The sequence below is a fragment of the Typopeltis vanoorti genome, chromosome 4 (assembly GCF_054136105.1).
Source record: "Typopeltis vanoorti isolate ZY-2024b chromosome 4, IOZ_Tvanoo_1.0, whole genome shotgun sequence".
Classification (NCBI taxonomy): Eukaryota; Metazoa; Arthropoda; class Arachnida; order Uropygi; family Thelyphonidae; genus Typopeltis; species Typopeltis vanoorti.
In genome coordinates, this window is record NC_143552.1 from 13,307,408 (window position 1) to 13,331,983 (window position 24,576).

General features: G+C 32.3%; 1 protein-coding gene across 1 annotated transcript in view; it reads right to left on the bottom strand.

Moving 5' to 3' along the window:
* Positions 1 to 856: 856 nt before the first annotated feature.
* The window catches only part of LOC150107116 (myosin regulatory light chain 2-like), a 35,983-nt gene continuing 12,263 nt past the window's right edge, over positions 857 to 24,576 (bottom strand). The window contains exons 2-8 of the mRNA XM_090391643.1: positions 20,942 to 21,100; positions 19,882 to 19,957; positions 14,921 to 15,022; positions 12,227 to 12,302; positions 8,935 to 8,983; positions 4,086 to 4,211; positions 857 to 1,241 (exon numbers count right to left, since the gene is read on the bottom strand). Coding sequence (XP_090247769.1) covers positions 4,098 to 4,211; positions 8,935 to 8,983; positions 12,227 to 12,302; positions 14,921 to 15,022; positions 19,882 to 19,957; positions 20,942 to 21,100 — 576 coding nt within the window. The 3' untranslated portion in view covers positions 857 to 1,241; positions 4,086 to 4,097. The remainder of the gene's footprint in view (positions 1,242 to 4,085; positions 4,212 to 8,934; positions 8,984 to 12,226; positions 12,303 to 14,920; positions 15,023 to 19,881; positions 19,958 to 20,941; positions 21,101 to 24,576) is intronic.

Consider the following 24,576-nt stretch of genomic DNA (forward strand, 5'->3'; position numbering starts at 1 on the left):
ATGTACATGAAAATAAAGATAACTACAGAGCTAATTCGTTTTAATCAAAGCCGCATTCTTACACATCTTTGGTATGGTGGGACATACGATCGAAGTAATTAAGGGCATGTTGTTTGATTGTATCTGTTATCCAACTGATATTCTTGTTTTGTCCAGCACAGGTTCCGGAAGGGACCTCCTCCCCCATACCTTCTTTTGAGACCGTGCAACTTATCTTCAATTCAAAAACTCCTTTATTAAACTTCCTGCATCCTAGATAGGATTCGAATCAAGATCTTTACAATCAAAAGGCATCCGTCGATACTGACCAAGTTGGAGCCTTATCGTTCAAGGCATTATCAGCAGTTTCTCATATTATGCTGATAATAGAGAAGCAGATTTTTTATTTTCATATGAAAAAGTTCATGTTCATGAAATTTTATATATTTTATATAGCATTTTATATTAAATATAAAATCATGCTTGATTTTCATTTTTAGTTTTATTATTTTTTAAAATATATTTATTTAACTGCAATCGTTCTTCTTATGAAAAATAAAAAGCATTTGAAGTTATCTTCTAAAATTTGCTACCCTGTAAAATAAATACAATTCATGCATGCATACAAGTAAATAATATTTTTTGTTATGCTTGTTATGTGTCCTTGTGTTTTGTGATAGTCATCAATGAGCAAAATAAGTTTTGTTGGGGAGGGGAATATAAATGCGTATTACTGGTTAATATTATTCGTTTCATTAGTTTGTCTTCATATATTGAAAAGTTTTCTTAACAAACTGGTTTGTCTGTGCGAGAAAATATAATAACCAATTTATTTGATCCTGATGCCAGTACAAGTACTCGCTGTGTAGAAATCTAGTCGACGACTTGAACGTTTTTATTACACGGATTTTTATGCCCATAATACAAAATAAATACCATATTGGCCAAAGGCAGACCAGTTCGATGGCCTTGGACGGTAAAAGAATGAGGGAAACAGTCCTCAGGCAGATGAACCGGTTGAAGAATGCAAACACAGACACACATGTTACGTAGAAACAATGCGCGGTCATAAAAAGATTGGAGGCTGTTCTGTGGACTGAGTCCATCCTTCCGGCCGTCTGAAACGTGACAGAGGATCTTTGTTAAAGCATGTAGGCGACAAGAAATTCCAGATGACACAGAAGTGACTGAGAAGAAAGAGGCTGAGAAGTGACTAGAGCTAGATTTCTGGGCCACGTACTGACTGCCTTAGGGTAGTGTTCCTGTAAAGAAAAAAGTTATGAACAAACCAAGTAATAACAAATCAGACAGAATATTTTTAATTTAGAAAAATGTAATGATTTACTTTATTATAAATTACTATATAATATATTTATTTATTAATATATAATAAATTACTCTTTTGGATAATATTTAAGAAGTACATTCTCATTCTTCATATTCTCATCACTCTTTGTTTTAAGATAAGAACATACTTTTTTATTTAACATAAAAATCTTATTCTCTCTTTAGAATCTGTTGAACACACACACACACACACACACACACAAAATTTCCTTTTAAGGTATAATTAAACAACTTAATGTCAGAAATTTATAAAATCATAACCATAGAAAGTGCTTAAGATCAGATCGCTGGCTCTATTTCGGATCAGTCACTATTCTAATTCAAGATTCTGCGAGTCAGTTTGGTATCAAATGCGATTTACTAGTAAATACAGCACTGAGTGCATGGAAGTGATGTTTTGATTCTGGTTTCCAATGTGGAGAGTACGCCACTTAATCTTTTAAATGAAAAGATTTAAAAAGTAAAAGTTTATAAAAAAAAGTAAGCGTTTATAAGAAATTTTGATAGAAATCTGAGCACACTTTTATATCATAGCCATATTATTTTAATATCTGCTATTGATCTCATCAGTTTAATTTAATTACATTAGGGTTGTTATCAATTAAGCTTTCAATATCCACTTTTTATTAATAAGAGTAAGCTAGTTATCTAAAGAGGTAAAAAAATTCGTAAGAATGAAATTTCCCTTCCTTAATTCTCTCTTAGCACAATTATCCACAGAAGTGGTGCAAAAGATAGCAGTTAGTTGCACTACGTGAATGCCCTTCATTTACTCTTCAAGGAAATCCTTGAATTTCTAAGAATTGATCTACATTACGTTTAGAAACTAGAGTACTGTAGTTAGTGAATTCTCTATAAATAATAGAATAATTCTCAAAGTACAGTGATCGTGGCTTGTAGCAAATACAGATACAAACAATGGTGAACTGTATCCTTGGTATTTATATTTTAAATATGAAATTTGTTCTGACAGTCCCCTCCTATATGTGATGCTATTTTTAAGGATCTGAAATGACCGAAGGTTTTTCTAATGCCTGGCCTGATAATTTAAAACATTTATTTCTTTTACTTATCGAATGACTTTCAGTGTCTACGGTAATATTCTGCTCTAATATCTTTGCTACTTTCTTTATATTTCTTTGATGTCCGATGAATTTTTTTTCTAATTCTTCGTTGACATCTCTGAGAGTTCCAGGAAATAGTCTACGTAAGCTCAAGAGCTGTATTCTAATGCTTATGCTGCAACCAAACTCTAGTTTCTTGAAAATAATTTGATAATTTAGCTCTCTGTAATTATTTACTAAATTTTTAAACCCAGTTCAATTTATATTTTATTTTTACCATCCCTCATCGTACTTTGAACTGTTATCCGAAGTTGTCATTCTCATCTGAGGATCCATAAAAGCTGATTTTTTTTATGCTTGTTTCTGAGAAATGGCAAGGAATCGATCATATAGGCACTTTCGCCTTTGTGTAAGGATTTTATGGACTGCTTCATTGAAACTTCGTGCTATTGATTCCTCACCCAATACTGACGACCTACTCTTCTGTACTCTTCATGCATAAACATCGAGATACAAATATCTGGTTATGTAGAGTGTGTGTGTAACCGGACTTGGCTACTTAATTTATAAAGTAGCCAAATTCATATTTATTAATATATAACCTCATTAAGTAGGTTAATGAGATTAGATATTAAGTTTTTCTTAAACATTGAATTTCTGAAATATGGAATTTCTACTTAATGATTAAGACTAATCATTAAGTAGAAATTCAAAATATTATAACTTTCCCACAGTTGCTACTGTTGTTTGGGAATTATAGTCGAAACAACTAAGACTGTGAGTGCTGTGTTTGTTAACTGTGTGTTTTTCTCGTAGGTTTTGCACGTTTGCAGGAAACGAAGGATTCCTGCAAATGAGGAATCCTACTTTAGCATATTGTACGAAATCAGCATTGGGAATGAATGCATATAAATGGATGCACTATGTAATGAGTACAGAGTGTATAAAGTACTTAGTTTAAACTTTTGAGTCAATCTCTGTTATATGTGAAAATAACTTGCATTTTAAGATAAATAAATTTCTGTATATGCCATAGCAAAAACATAGAAAGATTTTGGAATTAGCATGAAGAATTACCAGGAAAAGAACAGATAAAATATTTAAAAAACTAAAATCCAGTGTCATCTCTCTCTCTCTCTCTCTCTCTCACTCACACTTTCTCTCGTTCTCTTTGATAGAGGATTAAATTTTTTTCACGCAAGCTTTCTAGAACTAAATTCTGAGCATCATAATTCATCAAGGACAACAGACAAGAATAAACTTAATTTATGAAGTAAATTAGCAGCGTAACAAATCTCTAGATGAAAGATGTCTTTAGGTGGTAAATGAATGTCACCCAGCAGTGTATGACCTTGTCATTAGTCTTGAAAATGATTTCAAATAAATAAATAAATAAAATTAAAAAAATAAATATAAAAATAACGCCATAGCAGTGTTTGCGAATTATGCAGTTCTTACTTACCTATGGTAATAATACAAATGTACTACATGCTCATAATCTCCCATGAGTGAAATTCACATAAAAGTATCATCGAAGAGCAACAAAATAATAATTTGTTTACACAGATTATTTAAATAGCAACGTAACATATCATTCGGTGTCATTTGCTGTTGATCTCCGAAAGCAATGTAAGTGCTCGGTTATTAAGGACAAAGTTATATATAATGCATTTAATATAATTTAGTTGTGCTCACCTGTGATGTAGCTTATGCGCCAGCGCCTTCGTCTTCTTCAGCTCCTCTTGTTAGGAGTTGAGCAAACTTTTTGATGTCAATCATACCTTCCTTGTCAATTGGAGCCTCGTTAAATGCTTCAATGACCTGCAGCAAAAATATCACCTGACTTAAAGAGAGGCATTCTGAATGAACGTTCACTCAGTAACGAAGATGATGAAAACATTGCATTCTAACAAAGAATTTAATAAAATCTAAACTTATCGGTAGCAGATATCTTAGTTAAACTGTTTTGAGAATCCTAATTGTTTTTGTATATCTTACGTAATACTGAATTTGAGCCCCGAGAAATTTTTAAAGATGCATTAACGATAGCCTTTTCATAGAAAGAAATTTAATGAGTAATTTTCGGCAAGATTTTTTCCTGGAATTCTGCATATATCATCATCATCATCAACAACCATGGGTTGTTGATGTTGATGTTGATGTCATCAGACACCTGGGCCCGTAGGTGTCTGATGCCATCTTGATATGATTCTTCCATTGCATTCTATTTTGTGCAAGATGACTCAGTTTGTGTATAGAGTTTCCGCACCATTTTATAATGTCATAGCCCCATTGTCTGTTTGGTCTTCCTTTTTTGTTCTTTCCTTCAATCATCCCAAACAGCAGCATTTTTATTTTCCTCTCATCGTTCATTCTACATTTATGGCCAAAGAAACGTAGTTTACTTTTGATTATATTCTTGATCAGCTTTTCTTTTGGTTGTATTCGTCTGTAGTTTTCTTCATTGTTCACTTTCTGGATCCAGCTTATTCTCAAGATCTTTCTATAGCACTTCCTCTCAAATGCTAATATCCTCCTTTCAGATTCTCTCAGGAGTACCCAGGCCTCACATCCATAGAGCATGCTGCTGAACATACAGGTTTCTATAATGCGCAGTTTAGTTTGCATCTTTATAGCTCGGCTCTTTCATATTTTGCCCATGGTTTTTAAAATAGTTGTATAGTTGTTGCTCTGGCTATTCTAATTTTTATCTCTTTTTTGGGTCCAAGTCATGCGTCATGAGGCATCCAAGATATGTGAAGTGTTCCACATTTTACAGTTGAAATCTGTCTGTCGTAACTCTGTTCCGTAAATCCTGTTGTCCAAATATCATTGTTTTAGTTTTTTCAAAGTTGACATTTAGTCCATATCTTTTTCCTTCTGTGTATAGTTTTTTGTAATGTCTGTTCCAGCCTTGCTGCGTCTTCTTCAATTAGGACGGTGTCATCTGCAAAGCAAGGGTAGTTTATTCTCATGTCATTTATTGAAATGCCTCCACCTTCTTCTTTAATCTTATCTAGTGTTCTTCCCAGATGTGTGATGAAGATGATTGGTGATATTGGGTACCCTTGTCTTGTGCCTTGACTAGTGGAATACCAAACTCCAGTCTCACCTGCTATCCTGATTTTTGCTTGTGCTTGGCTGTTTATATTTTTCAGCAGGTGGATCGATTTATTGTCCAAACCATAGGATTCCAAGACAGCCCATGTTATATTTTGGTCATTATTATCAAATGCTTTTCGGAAGTACACAAAACAGCAATATATCATTTTGTTCTTTCTTCCAGCTTTCTCTGCTATTAGTTTTAGTGCGAGTATTTGTTGCACTGTACTTCGATCTTTTCGAAATCCGGCTTGCTAATCAGGAAGATGTGCTTCCATATGACCCTTCAGGCGTTCTGTTAGTATTTTCATCAGCACTTTGCCAAGATGACTCATTAATGCAATAGTTCTGTCATTAGTGCATTCTAAAGCACTACCTTTCTTATGAAGAACAACCAGGACTGATTTTTTCCACTCTTCGGGGCCTACCCTGATCTTCATATTTCATTACACAGCTAATGCATTTCTTTTACAACTGATTCTCCCCCATATTTTAGCATCTCGCCTATTATGTTGTCATCTCCAGGACTCTTGTTGTTCTCGAGATGGTTTATAGCCTTATTCACCTCCTCTTCCAAGATGTCATTTTCAAAGATCTCTGCATATTTAATTTAATTTAATTATTTTTAATTCTTAATGTTATTATATTTAATTCTTAATGTTATGTTATGAAATTTAAATGAAATTTAAAAACAAGGAGAGAAAAACAAAATAATAATAAGATATGAGGAAAGACTCGAAACTTCACAGCAAACAAAGCTCACATTACTTAATTTAACCATTATAATACCGAATACCAATTTAATTATATATATAATATTCATCCAAGCTTGATTTGCTTCCTCAGACTTAAGTAAAAGGCTGGTTATATTTCACTAATTCGAGCCCTACCCAAAAGGCTATGAATTGTGGAATTACCTTCTGAATATGAATGCTGTGCTGAACAAAGCGGCCTTTTGCAGCCTCCCAATTTTTAATTCATCTAACTTGAGTGCTTCTAGATGTTTATTCAATGTTTTAGGGATGGCGTCTAAAGCACCTATTATTATGGGAACAATTTTCGTTTTCTTTTGCCAGATTAGTTCAACTTCGACTTGGAACTCGTGATACTCTCTAATTTTTACAGTTTCTTTGTCGTCAATCCGATTATCTCCTGATACTAATATTTCGACAAACTGAACACGCTTGTTTTCACTTTTTTCAACCATTGCTATATCGGATGTATTACATTCTAAGCTTTTGTCAGTCTGGAATTTGAATTCTCAGAGTATTTTATCTTTTTCATTCTCAATCACTTTCTGATGAACCTTATGCTTCCAATAGTCTTTAGATACTTTATACCGTACGTTTTACATCAATGCCAGTGAATTATCTTAGCTACATTATCATGAATTTTATGGTACTCAATTTGTGCGATTTTGTTGCATCCACTTTTAATGTGGTCGAACGTTTCGTCCTTTCCTTTGCACAATCTACATTTACTGTGTTCTAGAATATTTTGCATTTTTGCCTTCAATAACATTGGTTTTAATGTTATTGAGTCTAGTCTTGTGCGACAAAAATCACCGATTCTGTTTCTTTCTTTAGTGCTTCATTTATCAACTATTGCCAGGTCAAATTGCTGTCAACACTGTCCTCTATGCTGTGAAGGTATTTCCAATGCGATGCCATATTTTTCAATCTTTCAGTTCTCACTTTTACTTGGTTGGTTTTGTATTCCAATTTTGTCTCCATGGGTTTAAACAAACCCTCTTTTCTTACATCAATTAGAAAATTTTTCCGCTGTTTACTGCAGGTAATCATTCAGATTTCGTTTTTCTTTTTCAATAAATTGCTTAATTGTAATAATCCTCTGCCTCCTTTCTTGCGTGATAGATAGAGCCTATCACTGTCACTCCGAGGATTGAGGGCATGGTGCATTTTCATTAATTTTCCAGTTTTTCGGTCTAAATCTTCCACCTCTAGCTGGGTCCATTCAACAATGCCTGCTGAATATCTCAGAACAGATATAGCCCAGATGTTAATTGCTTTTATCAAATTTCCAGCATTAAGCATTGACTTAAGGAGCTTCCTTAATCGCCTTATGTATTCTGCCCTAGCTTTTTCTTTCATCTTATTGTGAAGAATTTCTGATGCTTCTAAAATCCCCAAATATTTGTAACTATCTTCGAAGTTTATTGCCTTGATTGTTTTCACCATTAAGCATCTCGAATTCCTTCAGATCTCAAACTTTGCTCTTGCTATTCCAGCAATTGTGCATTTGTCTAAGCCAAAATCCATTGATATATCTTGACTGAATATGTGCACAGTATTAAGCAACGATCAGAGTATATTCTCTAATTTTGCATACAACTTCAGATCATTCATGTATAAAAGGTGAGATATCTTTTCACTTTTTTTGCGCAGTTTGATAACCATGAGCAGTTTTATTTAAAATTCTAATTAGGGGATCAATAACAAGATAAACAATAGAGGAGATAATGAGTCTCCTTGAAAGATATCCCTTTTTATGTTTAGCTCTCCAATTTCTTCTCTATTCAGAACCATCTTTGTTTTCCAATTTTTCATGCTGGATTGCAAAAATGAGGCACTGAATCAAACGCTTTTTTATAATCTATCCAAGCCATATGAAGGTTGTTTTTTCTACATTTGCAATTTTTCAGAATCATTTTATCAATCAGCAATTGGGCGTTTATGCCTCTTGAGTTTTTGCTGTTACCTTTTTGTTCAATTGGGAAAAGAGAATTTGCTTTAAAATAGCTGCATATTTTATCAGCTAGTATGCCTGAGCAGCTTAAAAGTTGTTGGCAGGCAGGTTATTGGTCGGAAGTTTTCTGGGTTTGGACCTTTTTTTTCCCTTTATGATCAAAAATATTTTTCCTACTGTGAGCCACTCTTCTTTGCTTTGTCCTTCTAGAACATCATAAAATTGGCCAGCAAGTATATAATTGTTTATATATATATATATATATATATATATATATATATATATATATATATATATATATATATATATATATAAAGAATTCTGTTTACTTAATTCAGATTATCTTCAGTTCTTCCTTCTCTTATCTTAACTATAGTAAAACGATCACTAAAATCATCATGAATTACGGCTTAAACTTGGTTTTCACACGTACAATTTTGTTCATTTTGTTCATTTATTTTGTAGAACGGCATAAAAGACGACTCTATAACCATGTTAAATGAAGTAAGTCGGGAAGCGTATGTAAATAAACTTAGGCTTAATTTGATGAATATCAGTAATAAATAAATAAATAAATAAACACGAGAGTATGAAGTTTCGTTTAAAAGTTTTGTTTGATTAAAAATTCAAATATTTCCACACGAAATATTCCAGCAGTTTTTAGAAATATTCAAGAAATATTCTAACTGATTTGCTTCGTATTAGAAGCACGTTAAGCTAAGAAATTTACCCTCACCTCATCTTCGCTGAACTTTTCACCCCATGTCATGAGCGCATGCTTGAGGCTGAAAAAAAAAGAGAGATTAATTAGGATATTCAGAAAGCATATAACATATACCATTTGCTATAATTATGTTCACATGTATAAAAGTTTACCAGAATTAGAAATGTTATATGTTGCGATACTGAACAATAACTTTTGATTCCCTAATTGTTAATAACACAATTAGGGAATCAAAATGGACGAACGCATACTATCCGTATATGAAGGGAATCAATCAGTGATACAGAAATTGTGTCAAATCATTCCCCCCACCCACCAAGAGTTCCTACGGGAAGACCGATTTGGATATAATTTCTGTAGAAATAATGCCGCCAGTTCTGTCCTAAAAGAGTTGCGGGCAATGAGCCTGCACTGATGTGTAATATTCTATGAAATTAATGTTGGAGATTGTGGGTGAGCTAAAAAGACGAGCGATTTCATCTGCTTATTCCTTAAACGATTACCAGATACAACATGTTTGTTAAGCGTTATAAATGCTTTGCAACCGTGAAAACATAATTTGCCTTCAGAGTATAAATATTCATCATCATATTTGTGACGACAAACGTCGTCATTTCAAACCAATCCATGAATTATAACACAATGCAGTTCTCATATATATATACCCACTTAATGGGAATGAATTTAGTGCCTTATATTAATTTTTCAACTTCAGATACTTAACAATCCAACGACTTTTGTCTTGGTAAGTCTGAACATCTGAATATATAAGTTAGTTATGTACCGCTTTTATTCTCGAAAGAGTGCTGACTTTTGTTTATGGAAGTTGTATTTAAAAGACAGCGAGTGTATGAAAGTATCATGTGAAGCTTTATGCAGAGGTTTCCACGGACACACATTGATGCTAATGGGAATAGAAATTCTAATTTTGACAGCAACCCGTGTATACATTTGTAATTAGAAACAGAACAACATTTTATTAACACTGTCTAGGGAAAACTAAAATATGCACATGATGTCGCAGTTAAAGGAGCAGCCTCTTTAAAATTGCAGACTCTTTAAAAATATTGAAAAATGAATATAACCAGCTGGGGAGAGAAAAGGGGAACAATTATATCAAATATCGCTAATCTGTTTGCCTTAATTATATTTTAATCCTTGGTGAAAATTACCACTTATTATAACGACGCGCAGCATCTTAATATTTTCCTGGATATTTTTATACATCATATTATGTAAAGCAACGTTTCCCAAAATGTGATCCAGGTCCAGTAGCGATACATGAACAGAATATATCAGTCCTGAGAAAATAACAGAACTGAAATATTCATATGACGGTCGATAGAAAAAATTAAGCTTAAAACCATCACAACAGAACAGAAATAGAAACCTCAATTAGACAACAGGCCCTGATTATTCAGGGCCTGTTGCCTAACCCATATCAGATACCAATAAAACATTAGACATTTTTAAGTTAAGGGGATAAAAATCCCTTATTGTTTATCAGCCAGTAAGCGAAACTAAGATCGAAAACTACGATCTGTAATATCAACCTCGCCAGAAAAAAATAGCCGTTTGGCTTTTCATCTTAGTTATACTATGTTATAATATATTATATTATATAATATAGTGACACACCTTTCGGGCAATCGTATAGCAAAAGTATGTAAGTTTTCTTCACTTAAACTCTGATATTCTAGGTCTACCTACTCACTGATGAGACCCCAATCAGGGTGGAAACCGGTGCGGGGAAGATCTGGCTTTGAGAGGCTCCACTTGGAGGTAGGGTTTTGCCTGTCTCTGAGTGGGGCCACCGCTGAGATTATGGCTCTGCTTGGTGGTGGGGTGAGCCTGCCACTGGGTAGAGCCAATGCCGAGAAGTTCTTCTCGGTGACGGGGTGAACCTGTCATCGAGTGGAACAACGCTGAGTTGGGCGATCTTTCGGGATCGTCTTATTTTTAGAGTCCGCTTCACCTATACAAAAGGTTGAAACCGGTCTGGGTAGTGACCTCTCCTCATAATGTAGAACAGTACTACATCTCTTAAGAGCTGTGTGTTTTACATTATGAGAAAATATCAAGAACAGTGAGGGACCTTGCTCCACCTTTGCAACGAGTTGCCGTAGTGTGGCACTACCAAGTGGTCACTTACGTTTGGATACGCTGACAGTTCGTCGGCATGAAACGTTACAGATCGTAGTTTTCGATCTTAGTTTCGCTTACTGGCTGATAAACAATAAGGGATTTTTATCCCCTTAACTTATATCAACCTCGCCAGAAAAAAAATAGCCGTTTGGCTTTTCATCTTAATTAGACATTTTTGTTGATATTTCCAATACACTTTTTTAATTCTGGGAAACTACATATATGACTATATCAATGCTGAAAAGTGAGGGAAATCTACTTTCTTGTTCGGATCATTAATAAAAAAAAAACTTGTTCTGGTCTATCAATGATGGATGCATAGAGAGCATGGCATCCTGATCATTCAAAATTTGTGCCTTCTTATTCTGCGACTTTCGTGTTTTGGGAAATCGCTCTGGCTAATTCTACGAGCGTGGTTTTAGTGACAGATTTAAATGAGTCTATTTTTCATAGATCAAATATTTGGTTCTTCGGTTCTCAAAGAAAACGATAAACAAAATGTTTTTGCGCATATCTTTCTAAAAAGTGTCATTTTATTAGAAAATAAAAAGAAAACAGGAAAAAAAACCAATATGATTTGGACAAAAGTAGAAGCTTACATCGATTACTGCGAACAGAAACCTGTTATTACTATGGACAAATCAAAGTAAAACATCATGTATTCTAATGCTTAAGTAGAATATAAACAAGAAAACCTCTTTAAAATGTACAGACGGATTTATCATGATTTAAAAATATAAACTATTAACTTTTGTCACAGAAAACTGAAATAATTAAAACTTTTTTTATAATATGTTTACAATAAAACGAAATGAAGAATATTTTTGCAACTTTTTATATAATTAAAACAAACAAATAAAATAAAACATATTTCCTTATGAAAATATTCTAGACTTTTCTTGCTAATTAATTAATATTTATTTTTATTGATATATATATAACCTGCCTTTCTTTGAATTTTAAGCATGTTTTTCATCCGAAATCATTTATCGTACTAGTGCAATTACAGTAAAACTATACCATCTATTATTAAATCAATAATAAATACGCTACTTCAATCACAAAACAAGCAAGAGATTTTCTCTCTTTATCTTTTGATGTGTTGTATATAATCACTGGTCAACGTATATGTAGATTATCTGAATAAATGTAAACTCACGTTTCTTCCTTGCATTTTCCTTCACCCTCATCATACAGGTTAAAGGCTTTGATGATGACTTCCTCTTCGTCAGTACCTGCACATAAACATGTCGTGTTAATTACCCCATATTATAAACAAATGAAGATTAATATGTTATTAGCGAGAAACAAGAGAAAAGTATTATAATACTGTACTGTAATTGCTATTCAAGCAATTTCACGAAAAAAACGTAATATTTCGGATAATTAGTGGCAAATGGATCAGCATACCATAATTATGAGAAAAAATAAAGGAAGAAAAGTACCTAAAATAAACACCAAATAAATAAATAAATAATCCAGTAATAAACTGAAGATGCTGGAAAATTGATCTGCTCTGTCTCTGATGTACACAATTAGAAACCAAAATTTATGGCTGTGTTAAATTTTCGATTTATTACGCTGAGATGTTTAAATAATTAATTTCTGTAGCAGTGAAGGAATTAGTTTGCCTTTTTATTATTAAATACCTCAGTATGGAAACCGGAAGTGATTCCAAAATGTTCCAAATTTGATCTGTAGAGCAGGACTACACGATTACCCTTTGCCCAACCATTGTTTTGATATACAATAGGTTTACAGCGCCTTTATTGAGTGGAATTCACATGAAAAAAGTTACTAGTTGTTGTTTAGAATCTATCAGGATTGCCATATATATATATATATATTGCAATACTTGAAAGAGTTTCTGGTAAGCGCACTTGCGCATATTATAACAGATTTTGAAGCGTGTATTTGTTTCAACTCTACAGAAACATCACTTATATCCGTAACTTATTGAGACTAATCCTTAAGACCTCTACATTTCTAAATTATCAATTAACAATTGGATAGAAGTTTTGAATAAAAGTTTAAAAATCAAACATCTTTTTTTGAAAATTTACTGAGGACCAGTTAGCACTGACCTTTTAAAACTAATTTCAACTTTTTAAATTAAGTATTAATAATAATACTTAGTTTAAAAAAGTTTAAATTAGTTTTTTTTTGAAAGAAAGCATTTTTTTTTTTGTAAATACCTCCTATGGAAAGGAATATTCCTAGAATAAAATTCTTAATTAAATTCGGACCAGTATTTGCGAAAGATTAGTAGCAAAAGTAAATGGATAAATCCTTGAAACGTGTTATGGCTGAGGATATCCTGGCGTATTATTTTCTCCTGATCTCTTAAAGTTTACTTTGCTTATATCGATTGCTCTTATATTTACACTTCTAGCCCTCAAGGAATAGTGACAGATCGTAAGGTTTATAAAGAGGTACGTATGTCCTGTATAGTTACTACAAAGTAGCGTCATATGTCATGTTTTGTACCAGTTTTTTTTTTTTTTTTTATTATAATCAGTTAACGTACTTTAATGGTGCTTTTAAGAGGACTAATTTATTTCACCCCCCCCCCCCAACTCCAATGAGGGTGGTGTCCTTGCCGGACGTCATTGTAGTGCATATTATTGTGTCGAATGAATATAACAAGCAGAATATAAAAGATGCTTTTTTTTCGATGTGTGGAAATGTTCCCAGGTATCATCTGAACCGTTTAGCCAAGTGGTTAGCATATTCGTTATTTGATCAACAGGTGGAATTTCGAAACCACCCATCCGCGTGTAGGTTTATGAAGATCTTTAGATAGTATACGAATGTCATTGCCTGGCGTGAAACTATCCCACACTGTGTGTTGGAAAACTGAAAAAGTTAAAATGAATATAAGAAATGTTCGTTGTAGATCTCTAATCATCCAGACCAAATTTGTTCTTGAGAAAAATTACAAAGCATCAGTAAGTTTCGCGAGTGATTCAGTAAGTTAAGAAATCAATTTTGTATTGCGCACATCTCTGTCTGCTGCATAATCTGTTAAATTAAGATTTATTTCAAAATATATATGTAAATAAGTATTTATTTAATTACGAGCGACAGTTTTGCACGTGGTCTTTTAGACCATCGTTTTCTGCTTACATTGGTTCTGCCATGCTTCCATATGTCATTATGATCATAATATGCATAATGTTTCCATTACACATGTTAACTGAAACGTAATATTTGTTAAAACGGAGTATTAGATTAACGCTTGATTAAAAGTTCGATAAAACAGCCTTTTATTTATTACCTGCGATTATTTTATTTATTTCTCACTGGTTTGCTTGTGATAAAGAGTGGTAAGATTCACATTTAGTTAATTAAAGCTATTTAATTGTATTTTGATATTTGACAAAAGAAATGAGTATTACTTGCAACATTACAAATGAGAAATTATAACTGCAAGATTGATTGTATCAACTAAAATTCCTTCTGGAGTACATTGAATTGTCATTATATATGCAGTATATATATCTGACAAATGATATGCAAGTTGTGGATGGACAAAACTCGGTTCTGGTTAAATATTTAGTTCACATTTAGATTTCAGGTTTGAAATAACCTGAAATTAGCTAATTATTTCTTTAAAAAATATCAAATTCCAGAAAAAAATAGGAATGCTTGTTCATTTTTGAAATCGATTCTGGTTGGAAATGTGTTACGAATCTTATCTCCAGATAAACGAAAGTGAAACTACCCCGTACCCACAACTAATATACTGTAATATACTGAAAAGAAATCGAAGATATTCTATAGATTAGGTATTGCTACTTTTAATTTGCATCAGAAGCTATCATACAAAAAATAAAATAAAGTGATTACTTACCTGAGATTCTGTCACCAAAGATGGTTAGGAACATGGTGAAATTAATGGGGCCGGGGGCTTCGGAAACCATGGAATCCAAATCTGCATCGCTGACCAATCGGCCTGTAAATTTACAGCTTCAAATGTATAATATTATTCGAAAACATTATCAAAAAGTTTAAAATATGAGAGATCAGAAATGATAGCACTAAATGATAGGTTATAAAAGTTATATTGCACAACGTTATATGTAACTATAGTAAGTATATAATATAGTATAACATACACCTACATTTTGTGAACATGTTGCAGTTCACTCTCTACTTTCATCTGGGCTCGTTTAAAGTAGCGAGTGGTCTAAAGCAGTGGTCTTTAAACATTTTTGATCGCGTACCCTCAAGACAGAAAAAATGAATAGCGCTTATCCCCAATTGATTGAGCAAATATCTATTGTAATAAGTATTATGAAGAGGAAATATGCCTTGTATCATCATATAATAATTAAAAACGCTAGATATTTTTACACATTATTTTTATTATTAACAGCTTACAAACATATTTATTACAATATTTAATGTGAACAATGGCCTTGCATTTCTTTCATAATTTCTTGAAATTCTGGTTTGATGGCTTCTGATACTGCGATACGAAGGTCTGGTTCCAAGTTTAATTTATTTTGATATTTGGTTTTTATACCTGTCATTGCAGAAAATGATACCTCAAAAAATAAGTAGAACCAAAACTGTAGGAGTTCATCATTTGCTGTGCTTACTAAATTGTTATACTCGGACTTCAGTCCCATCCACCAATTGTGAAGAGATTTCTGCTGAAATTCGTTTTTCAAAGTTGTGTTTTATCTAATGGCAATTAATTGCTCTTGAAAAATAATCGGAAGGTGGTCAATTTTTACATTTTCTGCAAATGGGTATAAAATCCATTGAAATGCTTCGGCAGGAAGATCTGTGAATAAGTTACAAAAATATGTCTCTAAACTTTTTAAATGTGCAAATGTTAGACTTTTCGTTTGTTTTACATTTACATTATTTTCTGTAACGAAATCAGATTAAGATGGAAACATTTCTAAACATCCCTTTTCAAATTTCTCTCTCCACAGCACCATTTTCTTTCGAAATGCAGTTATTTTTTCATTCTTTGTTAAAATGTTACCTTTTCCTTGAAGAGACATAAGCATGTTTACGTTTTCAAATATATCAGCTAGGTAGCATAGTATTAATAACCACTTATCGTCATTGAAAAGATCTGCAAATTTTTTATCTTTATCTAGTAGGAAAATGCGTAACTCATCTTTTAGTTCTACAACTCTCTTAAGTACTTTTCCTCGAGATAACCAACGAACCTCCGTGTGGTATAGAAGATTTTCGTGGATACTGCCCATCTCTTGACATAGTACGGTAAATATTTTACTGTTCAAAGGCCTCGTTTTTATAAAATTAACTATATTGATAACATCCTGCAGTATTTTGTGTATATCAGGATGCATTTTTTGCCGCAATAGCTTGCCTGTGGATAATACAATGAATGAATTTGACATGTGGTGCTATTTCGGTTACTTTTCCTTTGAATCCTTTCTTTGTACCAATTAAAGCAGCTACTCCATCGCTAGTTATGCTTAAACAGTTTTTCCACAAAATATTGTTTTTTAACTAAGAAATTATTTACAGTTGAGAAGATATCTTCCCCTGTACATCTTTCCTGAAGTGCCTCACAAAAACATAGTTCTTCGTGTAATTCATTATTAAAATAATATTTAGTAAATACCAATAACTGAGACATGTTGGCAACATCTGTGCTTTCATCATGCTGTATAGCAAATTTCCCACACTGAGTCATTTGTTTTAATTTTCTTCTTTAAATTATCTGCAATGATTTCTATACGTCTACCAATAGTATTTGCTGATAAGGGAATACATTTTAGTTTATCTGCATATTCTTTTCCATGGATTATTTATACCATTTTTATGGCGATTGGGAATACAAGTGTTTCCTCAATAATGTGTGTGGCTTTTGGTCTTTTGCAATTAAGAATGCAACCTCAAGAGATGCCTCCAAATATTTATCGTTAAGTTTAGTGAATTTTTTTAAGTTGTTGGATTGAGAATTACATGTCTTCAAACATCGTTCAAAGAATTGAAAAGATTTGTGTTCATGTTCAGGATGTTTAGTTTTTAAGTGTCTTACTAATAATGATGGTTTCATACTTCCATTATAGCATCTCATGACACAATACACATGTAAGACGAGGTTCATTGTTGACTATCGTCGATGTAAATCCTCATTTCAAGTAGTCTTCTTGATAATTTCGAACTTTCTTGGGCAAGGTTTTTTTAAGTTTCAGATTAATGTTTTTATCACTTAATTTAACTGATAACGAACTTGTTTGAATAGAAAAATCAATCCTATCTTTTCCTTGTTGTTCGTCTGATGTAGAAGTACTATCATAATTATCTTCAATTCGCGGTTTCTTTGGAGGAAATGTTTTTTAACCATTTATCCATTTTGAAGGCTAATTTGTAAAATTTAAATATAATTCATTTACTATTGATAATATCAAATACTTTTAAAAAATGAAGCGATTTTGATAATATTAATTCACTATTTCAGTGTAAACGTAAAAGTAAGCACAAAAAGATGTTGGAATTGCACAGAAACAATATACTAAAAATCGTTAAACTTACTACTAATAGTCAAATAATTAATACAAATTGGTATCATCTGTGGATAGCAGGATAACTAAGCAATTTTCCTTTTCTAGTTCGACTTGTCAACACTAGGATGCTCTACAAACAATGGCAATCATAAGAAGTAAGAGATTTACTCCTTAGTTTTAAAAAACATGACAGCTTTGCCACGGACGATTATGTGTGCAAAGTCGCCCAATGTGCGCTACTCGCAAATTTAAGTTTACAGGATCTTTATAACGTCTTTGTCTATATTAGATATATGTTTAATTGATGAAAGAAAGTAATATTCTTTATCTTTAATAAATTACTTAATTTTTTTCCTATCGATATAAAACATTTTTTGACGTACCCCCACCTATCGACTCGCGTACCCCCTGGGGTACGCGTACCACACTTTGGAGACCACTGGTCTAAAGCATGTTCAGAAAACTAGTAATGTTTATGAATCCAAAGAGATTCCCCCTTAGTCTTAACGTTGTTTGTGTGTGAGTAGTGACACGTATATATAGTACGCATTTTATATATATGATATAATATACGTATTCTGTATGATTCATTTAAGTGATAACATCTCTTAGCTATTGCTGCTGTTAAACAATGAAAATACTTTTGCTTTCGTGAACACCATTCCCTCCTGGAAACTGATATTTCGTGAATTAATCAATAATTTGGTTTAAAGGCTGACAAAACTTCTTTACTTGTATGAAAGGACTGTGAAGAAGGTTTTAAGCACAAGGCATATTGCATTTGCTGTGATGAAATATGCTTATACTGACTGAACTTGCGAATAATTTAAAGCTTTTTCACAAAACGAACTTGCTGATTATCCCACTAGAACAAGGTTATCCAAAAGAGTGGATAATTATACAAAATTAACGTTAACTCCAAATACATAAAAATAAAATCCTTGATGTTTTTAATTCATCTTTGGAAATTCGCGTTTATGATAAGATTATTATATAAAGAACTAAACAGGCTCATATAAGCTAATGCATTACAATACAGTAAATTATATTCAGCAAAAAATGGACGTTTCCGTCTATTATTAATTTTGCTGTCGTTCAAAGTGAGTGAACTTTGCGAATAAGTAGGGAACTAGGTACCGACGACAACCGATGGTTCTCAATAAAGTTGTCTGCAGGAATGGAGAATACTTGTTGAAATCTAATAGTGAACATCTAAGTTTTGCAAGGTGAGAACTCAGATCTTGCTGACTTGTCTATTTTTCAGCGTTCTCTATTAATTAATTTTAGAAAGGTCAATCACTCTTCTGAAAGGATAGCATAGTTTTAAGTTTATTAACTTAAATTCCTCAGCACTGGATTCTTTACACTAGCAGAGATCTTTCTTAAATAAGCATTCGATATACAAATCCAGCATTAACAACTGGGCGCAATGTTTGGCAATATTAATTTCCTCTATATGTATACGTGTATGTTCTGGACGCGAGAGGGGAAGAGTTATCTATGAAAACCTCTATATCGCTATTGATAGTTGCCACTTTTGCGGAATGGAACAGTACAGTTTATTTAATATTCATTTGGCATAAGAACTGCCAAATGTAATCGTATCAAGAAAAAAAATATATATATAGATATATGTAATTTTTTTTTTTTTTTTTTTTTTTTTGTAAATTGCGAGTGTTCTTTCTGGACTCCAACTGTGATTAAAAAACCTGAGTGTTAGAGAAGAAAATCCGTCCATCTCCTTAAGGTTCTTTGCATTCTAGACAAAATTGAAAGCCAGGTCTTTAAAACATTTACAGAAAAAACCCAGAATTGCATGGATAAATAATACTGACTATTATTTATAAAGGGGAAAAGGATAAAAAGTACGAAATGTATACTTAATATGACCCTTTCAGCAGGTAACTTTAAGTTACTTTGAGTAAACGGAATAATTTGAAGAATCTTTATAATTAAACTGAAATTGTTGGAAAACAATTTAATTTAAATTACTTTTAAATATTTATTATATTTTAGAAGTACAAAGTTGGATTAAAAATGAAAGTGTGAAAATGAAAGCCCGTATTACAATTCCTGTGAGGATAAGGTCCATCCATTGACCTTTCTTATACAACAATTGCCTGCTTTGTATTGTATTGGCAATAGCCATGCTGTATATTAAATACTGGCTGTTGTATTGATATATACATTGTGGAATAATAATGCTAAAGAAATTGAAACAGTACTTAATGTATAACAAAAATGTTTAGATTAGAAAAAGAAAATATGTAATCTTTTCTTAATCAGATGCAGTTGTACCACATTAGATACGTACCTAGGGAATCAAACGTTGCCCGGATGTCATTCTTGGAAATGAAGCCATCTTTGTCCTGGTCAATCAACTGGAACGCCTGCAATTAAAAGCTTGACCTTCAAGGACAAGTCATGCTATTTCAGTCATGTTATATTACTTAAGATATCATTAAATCTATAATCGTTCTGCGTATAAAAAGCTCTAATGCACAGAAACAAAATATGTATATATATAAAGAAATGCAAATACTAGATGGTTATAAATTAGAAATTATGTGTCGCGCTTGATTAAAACAAAAAACTGCCAGGATACAACTGCAAAAAGAATGTGGTTTAAATCAAAGTATTATTTTCTCTCTGTTTTATCTATGAATTTAGTTAGTTTAAAATGTTATCATATTTTTCCATTAACCCACCCATTATAGACATATTTTTAGATCAAACAATTTTCTTTAATAATAGTCGCAAATTAATTTTCAGACGAATGAAATATAAGTAATTCTGAGTTATTAATCTTTTCGACACTACAGTCAACTCTGTTTTCCTTTATTTTAATATAACAAGCCTTAAAGACATTACTCGAAGAGACTTATTAATTAGCTAAATGGATATTGCAAATCATGTAGTTGTCTTATTAACCTATGCTATCTTTTCAGAAGAGTCATTGACCTTTCTAAAATTAATTAATAGAAAACGCTGCGAAATATGTTATATCAGTTTGGGTAACGCCTGTTGTGTCCATGATGATGAAATCTTAGAGGACAACCATAATAAGATATGAATAACGAATAAATTCCCGATATGCGTCTTCATTTGGGCACGGTTAATGTGCTAAATTATCTCTGGTAGGTTTCAGCACACTAAATTGTTATAATGAAAACTATTCCGTTTTATTTTACTATCTTGCTTCCATGCTTTTGATTGAATTCGATCAAAATGCATTGTTGTTAAAGACACTCATTTACCGCTATCAGTAAATGATAAAGGATTTGTTTCCTAAAAACTTCAGATAAAGCTTATTCACCGGTGGTGAAGATGTTAAAACATCACATTAACATAAATACTAACATCAGATGTTTTACCTCTTTAAACTCCTGCACTTGATGTTGAGTAAACATGGCGAACACATTTGATCCTGACCTCTGGACCCTTCTCTTCTGAGACGGGGGTTTGGGAGCATCCTCACCTTCCTCTCCCTTCTTCTTACTCTTCTTCTTCTTTTCCTTTTTCTCTTCGTCTCCCTGTTAGAAATAAATAAACAGATTTAATTGAAATATATCTATTATTAGCAATGTCTATGTTATTGCAATTACATTTAATGAAATGAAAACCAAAAAAACATCGCTAGTTAAAAATTCATTTACAAGACAGAGAGCCTCAGAAAACTTCCAGTAAATAACTCTTTTACAGTTAGTTAGCCAGTTAATTTGAGTTAAATGTTTTAGCATATGCATCCATATATGAGTGTACATCGAAGGACTGATAGATAAAGTTGCCCACAAGGCAATAATCTAATTGATGCAAGTAACGTAGTGTTACCAGGAAGGTACTAATGGCTAAGTAAGCATCAGACCTATAACTTTGTTAAACACCTTCGTTCAGGTTAATAAATATTTTAAATCCATTGAAAAAAAAATTAAACATCCTTAATGTAAGCAGTTCATTAAATATATAATTATTTTAAAATTTCTATTTAATAATTAGAATAATTAGGTATAATTTTTAAATGATATGTTTCTTGAACTTCCTCCCATGCCTTGCACCTATTAAAAAAAAAAAGAAAAATCTTACCTTTATACATACATTTTCTTTAAGAATTCCGGACTTTTTTTGTGAAATATAACTTTATACACACATAACTGTAAAAGAATGTAACTCCTACATTACTAGAAGTATAAATTCAATCAATAACCAGATTTTATTCGCATATGAAGAAAATACACTGAATTACTGATTGGCTTATTTGAAAGTCCATTGATTAATTAAGTGGAGCCTCTTTTCTCTGATCTAATATAGGATCGAATACATAGACTGAAATTGACTTTTAAGGCTTAGAGAATGGTATGATAGTACGCCTGTAACTTTTAAAAAAATTTCTCTGTGATGACTTATCGTACTGATAAGTATACGTATGGGCGTAGGTTCAAAGAAGCGACCGAAATAATGCGATTTCCTACTCAATGTGATAAAAGCCAGAGTCTCATCTTAAATCAACTATAGACAGCATATATAAAATACTTGCATAATAATAATAATAATAATAATAATAATAATAATAATAATAATAATAATAATAATAATAATAATAATAATAATAATAATATTATTATTATTATTAATGAACTAGGTTATGAGAGAAGCACATCGCGTTACGATATTCGCCATCTTCTTCAAGCTTAATTTGAATAATAACAACTGTTAATTCAGAAATATCTCCATGAATACCTCTTTGCTTTTTTAATCTGAAGAAGTACACGAAAATGTTGTATGGAATTTATTAAATAAAATAATTTCTTGCTAAAAAGATTGTATGTGCCAGTCAGGAAAACATCGATTTATGAAGCCACGAAAACCTTAACCATCAATGTTATATATTGTTTAGCGTATTGTATTCAAGGTCGAATCCTTTTCCAAGAAATCGTATTAACATTTTGGATGAAATGCAGAAGGTGACTGATCAGGCTGATATTTGGCATGAAGAAACATGCATAAGGAGCTTTCTTCATGAATGTTAAAGGAATGAATAAATTGAATTATACGAATATTTCTTAGAAATCAGGTTTGGGAACATATTTTTAAACTAATTAATGATCGATGTAGGACTTCAAGGTTACCAGTCCATCATTAAACTAATTAATTATTGCCGTAATAGTAGTAGATACTGAAAAAAATGAAGGCGCTGTCTATTAAATAACTGCTTGAAGGAAATACATGGCCTTTTATAGATGGTTCATTTATTTGCTTATAAGAATTCTTTTATTGTAAATGGTTTCATGAAACCATATCAAGAGTTTGCTCAAAATTTCTTTGTGTTCTGCCGTTAGTACTACCGTATAAGTCGTTTTCCATCAGATTTAAGCTAATAATAAACTTGATTCATAAGACCTAAAACACAGTCGAGGAGTATAACGAAAGATGAGAAGTAATACTCATTGTGGCATGTTCTGATGTACGTTTTAATAAGGAAGTGGAAAGAAATGTTTGTCCAAAGAATTGCGGTTCTTAAGAAGACCGCACTCTTAAAACGTACGGAAGAAAAAAAAATTATGTGGATCCCACCCAGATAAAATTATAAACGTATAGTTTCGTGCACGAGCAAGAGGAAATAGGCCTGGAACTATTTCAGGCAATTTCGACTATTCAGGAAACGTAGCTGTGTCACACCGGTAGATGAAAATCATCTACCACCTAAAATTGAGACAATAGTGAAAATTTGAACAAAATGAATACTTCAGTTTCATGAATAGATTATGAATATTATATTGCTTTTTAGTTTGTTCTTTTTCTCAATTTTTAAAATTAAAAACAATTTTAAACGCATACTTTTAAGTTTAATTTAATTTAATTTTTATACTAAAAACAAACACAATCATGATCAATAGCCGTATAAATTATAAATATGAATAATCACAAAGTAATATTCATAGATATAATAAAAGTGATTTTGCAAAATAGCCCACACCCTCCAGAACCCACTGGATTTTTTCTAGTTCTGTATATTAAGAATTATGATTAGGAATGAAACTTTCAAGTATTTCAATTTATTAAAGTTTCCTTTCACTTAATTAAATTTTTTAATAATCTGCGACGCCAGATGTTTCTTTAGAGATATGCCTAAATAAGAACATAATTCAAATTAGACCGTATGGATGATTGAATAAATCAAGAGAAAAAAAATCCTGACGTGAAACAATCCGAACAAAGTGTGTAATTGCGTTTCATTTATTGAAAATCGAACAGCACTTCAGAGCGCAGATAAGAAATCTAATATCAGTTTTGTTGGTGTTCCATTGCTGTCATAGGAAGTACAACCTCGTACCTCTTTTCTAAAATTATCGAATCTAGGAAGTTGGCTTCGTTTAGTTGGCTATCTCCCTATCCTTCGTTCTACTTGTGCTGTCTAAATGCAGTGTGTTTCGTCAGCTTGTATTTTTATTGTGACGTGTCTGAAATTCTTCTCTTCTCATTACGCACTGGCAAAGGCATTTCTTAAATAAACACAAGACATTCATTTCTCTGGGAGAAAGGCAGAAAGGAATTTGATTAAACTTGCCTCTAGGAAACGTAAGAAAAGGAAATAAATAACAAGAAACAAGGTAAATTACAGTGAACGTTTGAACATGTCCGGTGTTCCTTTCTGATCAGTCGTTAATGAGAATCAAGAATAAGATAATTTCATGCACCAGCAATTCATGTTTTCGAGTCGAGCTTTGATATGCAGAGACTATTTTTCTATGGATGACAACAGTTCTTATCACGCAATTTTCCGGCTTAAAAGCTACTTATAGTAGTACAAATCTACAATTACTGTGCGTGTTACACAAACTAGCGGGACTGTTTCTGGAAAAGGATAGGGTCTAAATTTGGCAGCAGACCAAAAAAGGCTCTAGGGACTGTGGTTTCCCTGTCTTCAACACCAAGTAGAAAGAAGACACTGGTCACACTATTTTTAGCACCTCTATACTTGTTTTCAGCGTTTCCTTTCTCAGCTGCCCCT